General features: G+C 45.5%; 1 protein-coding gene across 1 annotated transcript in view; it reads right to left on the bottom strand.

The window, feature by feature from the left end:
* The window catches only part of LOC134970551 (uncharacterized), a 95,790-nt gene that overhangs the window by 31,905 nt on the left and 47,148 nt on the right, over positions 1–16,737 (bottom strand). Inside the window, exons 3-5 of the mRNA XM_063946489.1 lie at positions 11,507–11,785; positions 10,862–10,972; positions 7,089–7,199 (exon numbers count right to left, since the gene is read on the bottom strand). Of these exons, the coding sequence (XP_063802559.1) occupies positions 7,089–7,199; positions 10,862–10,972; positions 11,507–11,785 (501 nt within the window). The remainder of the gene's footprint in view (positions 1–7,088; positions 7,200–10,861; positions 10,973–11,506; positions 11,786–16,737) is intronic.

Raw genomic sequence — 16,737 nt, 5'->3', positions numbered from 1 at the left:
CGGGCTCCACTAGCCAGATACATAATGCTACAGCCGGGAGACACTTTTATATAGCTCCCGGCGGCCCTGGCATTACATAACCAACTAGTCACCCCTGGCCGGGGTACCCTGGAGGAGTGGGGACCCCTCCAGCCACCCAAGGACCAGGGGTGAAGCCCGAGGCTGTCCCCCCATCCAAGGGCTGCGGATGGGAGGCTGATAGCCATTGTGTAAAAAAATGAATATTGTTTTTAGTAGCAGTACTACAAGTCCCAGCAAGCCTCCCCCGCAAGCTGGTACTTGGAGAACCACAAGTACCAGCATGTGGAGGAAAACCGGGCCCGCTGGTACCTGTAGTACTACTACTAAAAAAACACCCCAATAAAAACATAAGACACACACCTTGAAAGTATAACTTTAATACATACATACACACCTCCATTTACACATACTTACCTTATGTTCACACGAGGGTCGGTCCTCTTCTCCATGTAGAATCCATGGTGTACCTGTGGAAAAAATTATACTCACATACTCCAGTGTAGAAGCCTCTTCTTCTTGTAATCCATTTGTAATCCAGGTACTTGTCAAAATAAAAAAACGGACACCCGACCTCGCACTGAAAGGGGCCCCATGTTTTCACATGGGACCCCTTTCCCCGAATGCCAGAAACCCACTCTGACTTATGTCTAAGAGGGTTTCTTCAGCCAATCAGGGAGCGCCACGTTGTGGCACCCTGCTGATTGGCTGTGTGCTCCTGTACTGTATGACAGGCGGCACACGGCAGTGTTACAATGTAGCGCCTATGCGCTCCATTGTAACCAATGGTGGGAACTTTGTGGTCAGCGGTGAGGTTACTTTTGGTCACCCGCTGACCACAAAGTTCCCACCATTGGTTATAATGGAGCGCATAGGCGCTACATTGTAACACTGCCGTGTGCCGCCTGTCATACAGTACAGGAGCACACAGCCGATCAGGAGGATGCCACAACGTGGCGTTCCCTGATTGGCTGATGGAACCCACTTAGACATAAGTCAGAGGGGGTTCCTGGCATTCGGGAAAAGGGGTCCCATGTGAAAACATGGGTCCCCTTTCAGTGCGAGGTCGGGTGTCCGTTTTTTTATTTTGACAAGTACCTGGATTACAACTGGATTAAAAGAAGAAGAGGCTTCTACACTGGATTTTGTGAGTATAATTTTTTCCACAGGTACACCATGGATTCTACATGGAGAAGAGGACCGACCCTCGTGTGAACATAAGGTAAGTATGTGTATATGGAGGTGTGTATGTATGCATTAAAGTTATACTTTCAAGGTGTGTGTCTTATGTTTTTATTGGGGTATTTTTTTAGTAGTAGTATTACAGGTACCAGCGGGCCCAGTTTTCCTCCACATGCTGGTACTTGTGGTTCTCCAAGTACCAGCTTGCGGGGGAGGCTTGCTGGGACTTGTAGTACTGCTACTAAAAACAATATTCATTTTTTTACACAACGGCTATCAGCCTCCCATCCGCAGCCCATGGATGGGGGGGGACAGCCTCGGGCTTCACCCCTGGTCCTTGGGTGGCTGGAGGGGGGGACCCCTTGATTGAAGGGGTCCCCACTCCTCCAGGGTACCCCGGCCAGGGGTGACTAGTTGGTTCTGTAATGCCAGGGCCGCCGGGAGCTATATAAAAGTGTCCCCCGGCTGTGGCATTATGTATCTGGCTAGTGGAGCCCGGTGCTGGTTTCAGAAATACGGGGGACCCCTACGCTTTTTGTCCCCCATATTTTTGGAACCAGGACCAGGCGCAGAGCCCAGTGCTGGTTGTTTAAATATGGGGGAACCTCTATAATTTTTCCCCCCATATTTTTGCAACCAGGACCGGCTCAAAGAGCCCGAGGCTGGGTTTGCTTAGGAGGGGGGACCCCACGCAATTTTTTTTTTATTTTAACACTGTTTTTTTTTTTTTAATAAAGGTGCACAATGAAGCCCAGCACGGATCTCTCAGATTCGGCTGAGATTCATTGTATTAAAGTCGGCAGTGTTTTACAAGTCACTCACGTAAAACACTGCCTAAAAAAACAAATTACATCGACATCGGTAAAACCGAAAATGCAGAATACGGCAGCTTAGTAAATTAGTCGTACTAAATTCAAAAAGTTGTATATTTACACTTTCGATGTCATTCGTGATTGAACTTTGACCTCAAACGGGAAAATACGAATTTTAGTAAATATACCCCTTTGTGTGAATTAAGTCTTCTTTATCACAGTGAGACCATCAACATTGCGTGTGATAACAAAGGAGAATTAGATTTGTCTTCTAGCACCAAGCATTATGGACAGTCTAAGCTTATTGCCATAAGACATCACTTCATTCGTGAATTTGTGGAGAATCAGTCCATCAATGTGGAATATGTGGCAAGTGAGGAAAATGTTGCTGACATGTTAACAAAGGGACATCACACCTGCTAAATGTGTTCTTGAAAGAATGTGAACTAGAATATATTTGATATTGATTTGTTATTACTGTTTTTTGCTTCATAACCATGTTTTCGGTTACAGGTATGACTTTATTGAAAAGTTTTGATAAAATCTCATGTTCTTTTATATGTGACCGGAGACAGTCCTGAGCGAGGGGGGGTGTTGGAGTTTTGTGCACTCAGAACCTTGTCTCCTGTGTATACATTACACTGGGTGCGCATCCTCTAGTGTTTACCCTCTAGTGCTGGAGTATCAGGGAGGTGGAGACTGATGACACAGTTCCTCCTGCAGTGGGGAGAGAGAGAAACGGTTCCTCCTATAGCATGTGTCGCACTGCCTGAGCGGGACGGAGAGCAATGGGCGGTGTGTGTTCCTACCAATGGGAGTCAATCTGCATGGTTGTGCAGCCTTCCATCCCATACTGTCAGAGTCACTACCTTACCACAGCCAAATGACGTATAGCGATAAGTACCACTGTACCAGCCTGTTATATATATGAGTGAGTTACTGCTGCTGCAGAACATCTTCCGCATTAACAAGTGTTGTCTTTGTATGTTAATTGACCAGCGTTCTTGTTAACTATCAATTGTGTGGATTAAAATCACTATCAAACAGAGCAACACTCTGCCAACACTGTAGCCATTCCCCCAGTGACTTTCCTACTGTGCATGCACAAAACACTGGGAAATTAGCCGCACGCCATTTCCCCAGTGATTTCTACAAGCGTAGCTGCGGCAACCTGGGACTCTGGAGCGTAAGTATTGAGTAAAATGGGTATATGATGTGCGGTGTCGGTCCCCCTGGATACAGAGGGCCTGCGTGCAGCTCACACACTGTACCCATTGTAAATACGCCAGTGCTGGGCTGGGAGCAGATGTGGAGATCTGTAACTATTTTCCAGGATCCTCGGTTGCTGGTCATACCCCCTCATGTACTGTTACAGTGACAGTACCCATCAGAGCAGCATGCATCAGTGCAGGACAAGCAGAAGTCAGTCACATGCACTTCTGTGCATGTGTTATTCAGTCTAGCCAATGGGAGAGAGCAGAGTGGAGTTACTGGCCGGACAGCTGAAAGGAAATAGAGGGGGGGGGGGGCGTGGCCACGGCTGTGCAGGAGAAGTTAGCACTGGGTGAGCTTTGCTGTTATGTATTGTAATATGGCTGCATGCTACCTAGTTATTGCAATAAGTAGTGAACGGCCAATGCTATAAAATAATGTATTCCAGTGATCGCGGCTGGCCACGGGGAATCTTGCACTCTGCTCCCTGGCCCAGCCACCACTGGATGCATGCGCAGCACAAACAGGTCATTCAGCTCTGCAAACATCAGCTCTGCATCCATCTCTGAATCAGGCGCTTATGCTGCCTTATGTGACAGAGGAGGGAGAGGCACACAAGCATAGTGAGTTAAGATGTTGCTCATGTTTTCAATTCATGTTTCTGCACTTCAAGCACAAACATCATATTGGGACATATGATTTCTGGCTAGATGGGATGCGGCATCATCCCGAGAGTTGAAATCCCGACAGTCAGAATACCGACAGCAGAAATTCCAATGGATCCTGACGGTAAGTAATGGGGTTTGGGTTAGGCACCAGGTGAATGGTTAGGTTTATGCATCCATATTTATACTTTTAGTATAAATATGGATGCATGCAGGTAGGGATCATACTGCCCTGAGGAAGAGTTAATAGTAACTCGAAACGCGTTGGCGGTGTGTTGATCCATCTACCTGCATCCACGATCGGGGACGAGCATACCATGTCCGGTTGCTGGTGAATAGCTTGGAGGGAGGAAGGAGGGATTCCGGAACCTCCCATTGATTGCTCTTTCCTTTGCTCCTTGCTGGGAGCTTGGCACGGTACGGTTCCAATTTTAACTCGTTAAAGCAGAAAGATTTCACTTTGGTATTGGATGGAAATAATTTTTATCATTTTATATCTTTTTTTGGAGGGGGGAAATAAACTGTGAATGTTTAAAGAATTTCTACACTATATGCTATATATTTTTTCTTTTTAAATGCTGACGACACGATTATAAAGAGAAAGTCTATCTTGAAGGAAGCGAAGGAGAGTACATCATGCAAATAGTACTCAAAGCCATCAAGATTTTATTTGGACACTCACGGACATTTATTTGATAGCCCTTTATATGGTAATTGTGTTTTTGGTGGTAGCACCTAAAGTGTACCTAATCTTTATCTTTATTGTTTGCATAGTGGTGGTTGGGTACCACCAAAGTACATTTGGGCGGCTTCTAATTCACTAAGCGCCACTGTTCACTCCATATATACTTTAGACTACCATTATGTCTGTTTGTATTACTGCCTGTCTCCTAGCAACCAGGATGCTGGCTGGTATGTGCAGCAGCACACCTGTTTGGAATTCCTCATTACATGACTCCAGCCTAATGACTCCTGTGGTTGGTCTGTCTCCCATTCATTAGGGATTCTGGTCAGTTCCGCCCTGCCAGTGATATTCACTAGTTCCTGTTACCTAGTGAAGCCTGTCACATTGTCACTGTACACTGTACAGTTCTCTGTTCCTGTGCCCTGATCTGTCTGTCTGAGTCTTGCATCCTTGTACTTTGCCTCAAGTCCTCAGTGTGCTGTCCATGACAGTCCTGCACCGGTGCCCTGTTGGATCCTGCCCAGTACCTGCTGTCCCTTGTTCATTCCTGCTCTGTGTCCTTGTCTTGCTGTGGCCATCCATTCTCGTGTATGCTCCTGATCCATGTCCAAGCTCTTGTCAAGTCTCTGTGAATATACCCTGCCAGCCTGGTTCTGTGTGCTTCCAGCTTGTGTGTCCGTGGTTACCACCAGCAAAGTTTATTCACTCCAGATGTGCCTGTAGTCACAAGCCTGCAGCATTTCCAGCAGACCTGATTCATTAAACAATTCATCAAGCAAGTCTCTCTGCTACTAGCATCATGCTGTAAGCTCTCTGCTTTCAATCAGTAAACACCCAGCACCTTATTGTACCAGCAGTTAACCACCACCTGGCTGTTTTCTACAATTTATACCTCATTGCCATTTGTCCTTCTGTGAATCCTGCACAATCCTAGTAGTCTCCAGTCAGCATATTCTGTTAAGTTGGCCTACAATTAACCAATGCTTTGCTGTATATCCGGTTTTCATAAAGTTCTGCAGTCTTAAGTTACACCAGCTTAGTTTGCATAACCTAGCCAAGTCTGTTTGCTATTAACCCCAGTCTTGCCAAGTCATCCTGTATCCAGTCTGTCTGCAAATAACCCTTGCATTGCCAGCTGTTCAATATTTTCATTAACGACCTAACAGAAGGTCTAGAGAGCATGGTGTCAATTTTTGCAGATGATACCAAATTGTGTAAGGCTATAAATACAGAGGAGGATGCCAAGTCTCTTCAGAACGACTTAGTTAAATTAGAAGCATGGACAGCCAAATGGAGAATGCGCTTCAACACAGACAAGTGTAAGGTAATGCACTGTGGTAACAAGAACAAAAATTACACCTATCTACTAAATGGGGTAAAATTAGGGGATTCTGTACTGGAAAAGGACTTAGGTGTCCTCATAGATAGCAAGCTAAGCAGTAGTACCCAAAGTAGGACTGCAGCAAAGAAGGCTAATAAGATATTAGCATGCATAAAACGGGGTATTGATGCTAGGGACGAGAGTATTATACTCCCGTTATATAAATCACTAGTGAGGCCATACCTTGAATACTGTGTAGATTTCTGGGCACCGTACTGCAAAAAGGATATCCTGGAGCTTGAAAAGGTACAGAGGAGGGCGACCAAACTAATTAAGGGCATGGAGACGATGGAATACAAGGAAAGGCTTGAAAGACTAGGCATGTTTACATTGGAAAAGCGGAGACTAAGAGGGGATATGATCAACATCTACAAATATATAAGGGGACAATACACAGAGCTTGCGCGGGACCTGTTTTTGGTTAGATCAACACAGAGGACTCGTGGACACTCGCTCAGGTTAGAGGAGAGGAGATTCCGCACAATACGGCGTAAAGGCTTTTTCACGGTAAGGACAATACGTGTTTGGAATTCCCTGCCCGAGGGAGTTGTAATGGCGGAATCTGTCAACACCTTTAAGAATGGGTTAGATAAATTCCTAATGGATAAGGATATCCAGGGGTATCGTGCATAGTCATGCATTATAGTTACTATAAATAGGGATAAAATGCAACGGCTGACAGCAGCATCAGTCAGAAATTTTAGTCAAATCATCATGCATAGGAGACCACAAATAGGTTGAACTCGATGGACAATTGTCTTTTTTCAACCTCAGATACTATGTTACTATGTTACAATCAAGCTGCTACATTCCAGGTTAATTTCCTTGTGGTATCCAGCCTATTGTGTGAGCCCCTACTGCTAGAGGTTTAAGCCCCGGTGGCACACTAAGTACCGGTGTGTATGTTGTGCTCTAAGGGAACAGCGGGGGCCTGTTATTGGCAGTAGACCCTCTCACTGGCTCTAGGGGTCTCACATACATAGTGCTGGAGTTCATTAACACTGCAGATGCAAAGATCTCACTCCATCAGACATTGACATAAAACATTAGGTTTGTGTACATCTCTGAATTAGGCCATCTGTCAGGAGAAAATTGGACTACCAGAATTATAATCTAATTTTTGTTTACTTTACCTGTAGATGTGTGAGATGCTGGTGATATCTGTTTTCCTTCAAAATTTGTGCCTTGATGTGTTGTTGAGAAAGTAGAAGCCATAGCAATGTAGTCCATGGCTGTATAGTCTGCTATATAGAGAACACAAAATTAATTTAAAATATATATATATTAACAACTAGAACCTTTGGAAGAAATGCTTTGCGTATTGCTTATTTACAGTGATATCACTCTATAATGTTCCAAAATTAATTTTGTACAGTATTTAATTTACTTCTTGTACCAGTTAAGGTGCCTACACAACAGACGATACGCTCCTTGGGGGTCATTCCGACCTGATCACACGCTAGCTATTTTTTGCAGCGATCAGGGTAAAACTCGGCAAAACTGTGCATGCGTAAGCACCGCAATGCGCAGGCGCGTCATACGGGTACAAAGCAGATCATTTCTGGGCGATGGATTTAATGAAGAATCCATTCGCACAGCTGATCGCAAGAAGATTGACAGGAAGAAGGCATTTATGGGTGTCAACTGACTGTTTTCAGGGAGTGGTTGGAAAAACACAGGCGTGTCCAAGCGTTTGCAGGGCGGGTGTCTGACGTCAATTCCGGGACCGGAGAGGCTGAAGTGATCACAGCTGCTGAGTAAGTTCAGACCTACTCAGAAACTGCACAAAACGTTTTTGTACCACTCGGCTGCACAAGCGTTCGCACACTTGCAAAGCGAAAATACACTCCCCCTTAGGCGGGCGACTATCTGATCGCAGCGCTGCAAAAAATAGCTAGTGAGCAATCAACTCGGAATGATCCCCCATGAGCGATGTCATCTAATGTTTTCCCTACCCTCCCAGGTTGCCAATTTAGAGCTAACAATATTGTTCAGTAACATCACCCCACTGTCGGCCCGTACATGCCATTTTGGATGATATAACCCAAATTTTACTGCATGTGCAGACAACAGAGGAGGTCGTTAACGACGTACAGGAGCACGTATCGTTAATCAGTGTCGGACTGGGGCATGAAGGGCCCACTGGGGGGATGCAGTTATAGGGGCCCATACTTAGGGGTGTGGCCAGCCTACAAAGGGGGTGTGGCCAGCCTCCACGCAGGCTTGAAATACACAATAGTTTAGTGCAGTGTAATGCACCATGGCCCTCATTCCGAGTCGTTCGCTCGGTATATTTCATCGCATCGCAGTGAAATTCCGCTTAGTACGCATGCGCAATATTCGCACTGCGACTGCGCCAAGTAATTTAACAATGAAGATAGTATTTTTACTCACGGCTTTTTCTTCGCTCCGGCGATCGTAATGTGATTGACAGGAAATGGGTGTTACTGGGCGGAAACACGGCGTTTCAGGGGCGTGTGGTTAAAAACGCTACCGTTTCCGGAAAAAACGCAGGAGTGGCCGGAGAAACGGAGGAGTGTCTGGGCGAACGCTGGGTGTGTTTATGACGTCAAACCAGGAACGACAAGCACTGAACTGATCGCAGATGCCGAGTAAGTCTGAAGCTACTCTGAAACTGCTAAGTAGTTTGTAATCGCAATATTGCGAATACATCGGTCGCAATTTTAAGAAGCTAAGATTCACTCCCAGTAGGCGGCGGCTTAGCGTGTGTAACTCTGCTAAAATCGCCTTGCGAGCGATCAACTCGGAATGAGGGCCCATATCTACCATATGTAATACAAGTGCACAGCCTGGAACCTGATCCCTAGAGGAAGGAGTGGGCCCTCAGGCAGTGGGGCCTACCGGTGGTTTGCCTGGTACCCCTATGGGCCAGCCCGACCCTGTTGTTAATTATATAGTGCATACACATTAGAAGATATGCACGAAAATAGTTAATGATATCGATATTGTGCATATCATTTAGAACATTCATCTAATGTGTAGCTACCTTAAGGTAGTGAAACTTTCACCAAAGATTTTGGTGGCAGAGATGACACTTGATTATTAGCAGATGTCAGCTAGAGGATATTTTGACAATTCACTGAACTCATTATTATTATTATTATTATTATTATTAACAGTTTCTTATATCGGGTTCACTACGGCTGGCCGGCGGTCGGGCTCCCGGCGACCAGCATCCCGGCGCCGGGAGCCCGACCGCCGGCTTACCGACAGCTTGGCGAGCGCAAATGAGCCCCTTGCGGGCTCGCTGCGCTCGCCACGCTACGGGCACGGTGGCGCGCTACGCGCGCCACACTATTTTATTCTCCCTCTATGGGGGTCGTGGACCCCCACGAGGGAAAATAAGTGTCGGTATGCCGGCTGTCGGGCTCCCGGCGCCGGTATACTGAGCGCCGGGAGCCCGACCGCCGGCAAACAGAAGACCACCCTCTTATATCATTAGTGTCCCGCATAGGATCCTCTGGCTTGTTTAAAGTCAGTCATGTTTTAAATTTGCTCTTATGATGTCCTTTATGTGCAACCAATTATTTTTAACTGACTAAATAGATATTCATTAAATATTGATTGATCCTTTCCACCTGTCTGCATATATTTAATTATTCCATCATTGATTCAGCGCTGTTTTGGTACTTTCAGTACAATTGTGTTTCTTGATAATAAGAGTATGGATTAAAGTTTTGGCAGTGTCTTGTGTAAGTCATGATCATATTTTAGATATTTTTTTTAGATGTATGTAACATGATTTTGAGACAGATTGCATGTGGGGACCAAAGGACAGTTTAGAGTCTAGAATGACACCTAGGCAGTGAGCTTGTGGTGTAGGGTTGATTGTCATGTTCTCAACAGTGATAGAAATATCAGGTTGGTAACTACTATTGGACGGTGGAAATAAAATGAATTCTATTTTGGAAATATTAAGTTTGAGGTGGAGAGATGTGCTGATGATTTCATCTAAAATGAAATGGCAAAAAGGCGTTCAGTCACATGGCCCAATACAGATGGTGACAAATCTGGGGAGGATAAATAGATTTGAGAGTCTGTAATCCAAAAGAGCAGATTAGTTAACAAGAAAAGAGGTATAGATTGAGAAAAGCAGAGGACCTAAGACAGAGCCTTGTGATACTCCAACTGAATGAGGTAGCGAAGAGGAGTTGGATTCAGAGAAGCAAACACAGAGGGAGTGATTAGATAGGTAGGATAGGAACCAAGGGAGGGCTGTGTCTTGAAGACCTAAGGATTGTACTGTTTGTATCAGAAGAAAATCAGTAGTGTCAAAAGCTACAGAGAGAGCAAAAAGAATAAGTAGTGAGTAATGACCTTTGGACTTCGCAGTGACTAGATCATTCACTACTTTAGTCAGTGCTGTATCTGTGGAGAGTTGGGAATGAAAGCCTGACTGAAGTGGGTCCAATAAGTTGTGTGAATTAAAAAAGTGTGTGAGGCGATTGTAGGAAAGTCTCTCAAGTAGCTTGGAGAGACATTGGAGCTGAGAGAAGGGATGGTAGTCTGAGAGTGAGTTAGGGTCAGAATTTAGTTTTTTCAGAATGGAAGTAATCACTGCATGTGAAGGAAAGATACATCTAAAGAGAGAGAGAGAGAGAGAGAGAGAGAGAGAGAGAGAGAGAGAGATTACATATGTTAGTTAAGGTTGGGATTAGCACATGAGACAGAGATTTACTTACTTGTGAGGGTATAGGCTCAAGAGGAGAGTTAGTAAAGTAGCAGGATGAGAAGAGAGGTTCATACTTTATGTTCACTTGTGAGATCAAATGAAGAGAGACTGCCAGAGGTTTCAGGTAGAGAATTGAGCAGGTCACTGACTGAGGAAGAGCATATCACGTCATCTCGGATCTTATCCATCTTGAAAACTCATGATCATTATTACCTGTAGATGTGGAGGTTGTTGGTGATGTCTTTATGTCTACATCATAGCCTGTTTGATGTTCGGACGTCTGGGAGATACGAGTAATTAAGGTTGGTATCCCTGTTATGGAATCTGCATATAGCAAGAAAAGCATACTATATAAAGAGTCTTACCTGAAAACAATAACTTTTTTCATATGATAATTCCCTCTGGGGACATAGACTGCTCAATGTAACTAGCCCAGGACATAGGCTAACCCACACCCTAACCCCCACCATAAATTACCTGTGCTTCCCACTCCCAGGGACACAGATTAGCCACTTTAACCACCCCCACGAGATAAAGACTACCCATCCTATGCATACTCCCTGGGACATAAACTACTCACCTGGGCGGCATTGTCCCCTCCCCACATTTTAGCTAGATACCAAGAATGAGGCAGCCTTTTTTGAATCAAAGGTAAGATGGCCAACATAAAATTGCTCCATTCGGATACAACAGTTTCACATATGTCATGTTGGATTTAAAGAAAGCTCCCTGAGAGCTGGCTGATAAGCGGGAAGGAGACACTTTTAGGTATGGGTTAGGACTGCCTAAAGGGTGTGCATGTTTATGCCTTCAATAGATGATTTATCCCCTGTACACAGTAACCTCTCACAAATTTACCTGGTATGCTCACATTTCCACTAATCAGTGAGTGAATCCATCTTCCAAGTTTTTCTATGCGATAATCACAGGAAAATTTGCCACTAATCGCTTGTACAGAGATAACTATTTCATTGATGATGATTTCTGGAAAGGAATCTGCTGAAAGGATTTTCTGTTCATTCCTGTAAAATGTAACTTGTCTCCTACCAGAGCCACCTGCAGCAGAACAATTCAGATATATGCGCTTCCCACCCATATATAGCTGGCTCATTGAAATGAATGGCGCTGGAGGACGGTCTGCAAAAAACAAAAGTACTTAGTCTATCTACAGTATATAATGAAATCAACGCCAAATAATAATTATGACACATCGGACTGTAACGAGAGCTGGTATGAACTCTGACCCCTCCCACTTGTGTCAGTGATGCATAGGAATGATTGCAGCAGTAGTGATTGAGAGAGGCAGTAATAAAGGGAAAAGAAGAGCTGGTGAGAAAGTATTGGGGTGGGAAAGAGAGATAAATGGGGTGGAGAGAGAGGGAGGTGGAGAGAAAGTGTTGGGGCAAAGAAGAAAGAGTTGAGGGCAGATAGATGGAGATAAAGAGAAGGGTTGGGTGGTGGTGGAGACAGAATAAATAAATTAATGGCAGTCAGTGACAAGCATTACAACTAGGTGCAAATAATCACATTTAAGGAGCAATTCATTCTTTGTGCATTCAAACTTTTTATGCAAACACTTCACTATTAAAGGCTTTTTTTTTTTTAATTCTTAGGACTTTTTCATACTTTACCATCTACGTGCCCTTATTAATTACAGCTGATTTTTATGGAATTTGACAGTGATACTGTATATCAGGGGTGGGGAACCCAGGCCCGCGGGCATTATAAGGCCCGCGAAGCCGTTTGGTCCGGCCCTCCAGCTTGTGTCAGTGAGACACGCTGCCGCTCAGTCCGGCGGCAGCGTGTCTCAGCTGTCAGAACAGGAAGGAGAGCGCGGCTGTCGAGTGGGAGCGGCGGCGTGTAGGACTTGAAACCAGCTGCCGGTTCGTGAGCCAATCAGAGCTCGCGGAACGGCAGCCAATAAGGAGCCGCGGCTGCTGGTCTGCGAGCTCTGATTGGCTCTCGAACCGGCGTCTGGTTTCAAGTCCTACACGCCACCGCCGCCCAACATAGCCGCGCTCTCCTCCGTGTCCCACCGAAAGCAGCACGGTAAGCAGCACGGAGGGGAGGGGAGGGGAGGGGAGGGGGAGGCAGGGCATCTGTATACCTGGCACTGTGGGGGGCATCTGTATACCTGGCACTGTGGGGGCATCTGTATACTTGGCACTGTGGGGGGCATCTGTATACCTGGCACTGTGAGGGGCATTTGTATACCTGGCACTGTGGGGGCATCTGTATACCTGGCACTGTGGAGGCATCTGTATACCTGGCACTGTGGGGACATCTGTATACCTGGCACTGTGAGGGGCATCTCTATACCTGGCACTGTGGAGGCATCTGTATACCTGGCACTGTGAGGGGCATCTGTATACCTGGCACTGTGGGGGCATCTGTATACCTGGCACTGTGGGGGGCATCTGTATACCTGGCACTGTGGGGACATCTGTATACCTGGCACTGTGAGGGGCATTTGTATACCTGGCACTGTGAGGGGCATTTGTATACCTGGCACTGTGAGGGGCATTTGTATACCTGTCACTGTGGGGGCATCTGTATACCTGGCACTGTGGGGACAATTGTGGATCTGGCACCGCACTATTGGGGGCATATGTGTATCACGTCCCATTTTAACTGGCCACACCCATTTTTTTGGGCGCAGTACCTCTAAGGGGCAGACCTACTGGGGGGCAGGGTAATTTTTTAAGTTGAGAATTTTTGTATGGCCCCCGAAGGATTTTATAAATATCCAAATGGCCCTCGGTAGAAAAAAGGTTCCCTACCCCTGCTGTATATCATCCTGAGATGGTGTACAGCCCCTGGATCCTATCACAAGATCTCTTTTACACTGCAGCCTGTGCTGTGGAAAAGGTCTGTGTCTTCCCTGCTGCAGTCAGCTGGACCTCCCTCTCTCCTTCCTGCTCCACTACACCCACTGCCTCATTCCCAGTCAGCTTGGGGCTTACCTGCTGACGGTGTTGTTTGGCTGGAGGGAGAAAGGAGCCTTGGAAGACACAGCATCAGGGGGAATTATGGATGCACTGGGTAGTGGGTACTGAGGAGAGACTGCAGGAGGTGGTGCTGTGTGGGTAGGGATTGGGCACTGTGCAGCCAGGGAGCGGCCACTGTACAGGCAGGGAGCAGGCTCTGTGTGGGCACTGTGCATGCAGGAAAACAAGGAGCCGGCACTATGAAGAGTGTGCGGGCGTGGAGCCAGCACTCCAAAGGGTATGTGGCCAGAGAGTGGGCACATGGGAAAGTGGGTGCCAACACTATGGAAAGTGTGCAGTCAGGGAGCGGACACTGAGGAGACAGGGAGCTGGCACTGTGGAGAGTACGCAGGCAGAGAGCTCTGGAGATTGGGGTAGGCGTGACTTTTATAATGAACCCGCTGTGAGTTGAAAAGTTAGTATCCCTACTGATATTTTTATCAACATAAATAGGCCACACGGACACTTTATTTCACAAAGGCACTTTGTTTTATATTATCAGTGTTATTCTGTTTTTTTGTTTTTGTTTCAATTTGATCATTAAATAGATGTCTGATGCAAAAATGTATAACCTAGGATTTAAATCAAGTATTTTTATTGCTTTCAAATAAACATAGGGGTACATTTACTAAGATGGGATTTTTATTTAAGATGGGATGTTGCCCATAGCAACCAATCAGATTCTACTTCTCACTTATCTAGCACCTTCTAGAAGATAATACCTGGAATCTGATTGGTAGCTATGAGCAACATCCTATCTTAAGTAGAACTCCCATCTGAGTAAATTTCCTCATAGAGAGAACAACACATACCATAAACAAACACAAACACAAAAGTATGGACAAGAAGATTTATATATGTGGTTCTCTTGCACATTACTGGAATTCCGTGAGCACTGACTGCCTCGTGATCTAAAATACTATGCAATCTTAAATACTACACAATACCACACTAGATGGTGCTAGATCTCACTTTTATATTTTATATTTTTTGACTAATCTAGCAATAGTTACGTAAAATAAATAGTATCCGGACTATAGATCTACAGTGTCTAGATAGAGAGTCAATAGGTCAAGACCAACTGGTCGACATGCATTAGATCAACATTGTCAAAAGGTTGATGTGGACATTAGGTCGACATGTAATTGATTGACAGTGCTTATAGTCAACAGGTACAAAAGGTCGGCCGGTTCAAATGGTCGTCATGCCAATGGTTGACACACATATGGGCGACACAACTGTTTTTTTTCCACACCTTTTTCATACTTTACCATCCACGTGGACTACGATTGGTAATAGTAACCTGTGCAGAGGGCAGAGAAGCACCTTGCCCGCAGCATGGCGAGCAAAGCTTGCCATGCAAAGGGACGTGAAGCAAGGCACTAATTCAGGCAAAAACAACACCAAAAAATGATGCGTCTACTAGTGATGAGCGGGTTCGGTTTCTTGGAATCCGAACCCGCCGAACTTTAGCTTTTTTTACACGGGGCCGAGCAGGCTTGGATCCTCCCGCCTTGCTCGGTTAACCCGAGCGCGCCCGAACGTCATCATCCCGCTGTCGGATTCTCGCGAGGCTCGGATTCTATCGCGAGACTCGGATTCTATATAAGGAGCCGCGCGTCGCCGCCATTTTCACACGTGCATTGAGATTGATAGGGAGAGGACGTGGCTGGCGTCCTCTCCGTTTATAGAGAAGAGAGTAGAGAGTTAGAGACACTATTTACTAATTTTGGGGAGCATATTAGGACTGGAGTACTACTACTTGCTGATAGTGTGACCAGTGACCATTGACCACCAGTTTAATTAATCCGTTCTCTGCCTGAAAAAAAACGATACACAGTGTGACACAGTCACATACCATATCTGTGCTAAGCCTCAGTGTGCTGCATCATCATATGTAATACTGTATATCTGACTGTGCTGAGTGCTCACTGCTCACACAGCTTAATTGTGGGGGAGACTGGGGAGCAGTTAGAGCAGGAGTACATAAATAATATATTTTAAGTACAGTGCACACTTTTGCTGCCAGAGTGCCACACTGCCAGTGTGACTGACCAGTGACCACACTGACCACCAGTATATTGTGATTGTCTGCTTAGGACGGAGTACTACTTGCTGATAGTGTGACCAGTGACCAGTGACCACCACCAGTTTAATTAATCCGTTCTCTGCCTGAAAAAAAACGATACACAGTGTGACACAGTCACATACCATATCTGTGCTCAGCCCAGTGTGCTGCATCATATGTAATACTGTATATCATTATCTGACTGTGCTGAGTGCTCACTGCTCACACAGCTTAATTGTGGGGGAGACTGGGGAGCAGTTATAGCAGGAGTACATATTTTAAGTACAGTGCACGCTTTTGCTGCCAGAGTGCCACTGCCAGTGTGACTGACCAGTGACCACTGACCACCAGTATATTGTGATTGTCTGCTGACCACCAGTATATTGTGATTGTCTGCCTAAAAAAGTTAAACACTCGTCGTGTGGTGTTTTTATAAACGCATTCTGCAGACAGTGTCCAGCAGGTCCGTCATTACATAATATATACCTGTCCGGCTGCAGTACTAGTGTGATATATATATATATTTTAATTTTATCTCATTATCATCCAGTCTATATTAGCAGCAGACACAGTACGGTAGTCCACGGCTGTAGCTACCTCTGTGTCGGCAGTCGCTCGTCCATCCATAATTGTATACCACCTACCCGTGTTTTTTTTTTCTTTCTATCTTCTTGATACTAGTAGCTTACTTTAGGAGTCTGCAGTGCTGACAGACAGTGTCCAGCAGGTCCGTCATTACATAATATATACCTGTCCGGCGGCAGTACTAGTGTGATATATATATATATTTTAATTTTATCTCATTATCATCCAGTCTATATTAGCAGCAGACACAGTACGGTAGTCCACGCTGTAGCTACCTCTGTGTCGGCAGTCGCTCGTCCATCCATAATTGTATACCACCTACCCGTGGTTTTTTTTTTCTATCTTCTTGATACTAGTAGCTTACTTTAGGAGTCTGCAGTGCTGACAGACAGTGTCCAGCAGGTCCGTCATTACATAATATATACCTGTCCGGCTGCAGTACTAGTGTG

The sequence above is a fragment of the Pseudophryne corroboree genome, chromosome 1, assembly GCF_028390025.1.
Source record: "Pseudophryne corroboree isolate aPseCor3 chromosome 1, aPseCor3.hap2, whole genome shotgun sequence".
Lineage (NCBI taxonomy): Eukaryota > Metazoa > Chordata > Amphibia > Anura > Myobatrachidae > Pseudophryne > Pseudophryne corroboree.
This window is presented reverse-complemented; position numbering and strand designations above follow the sequence as displayed.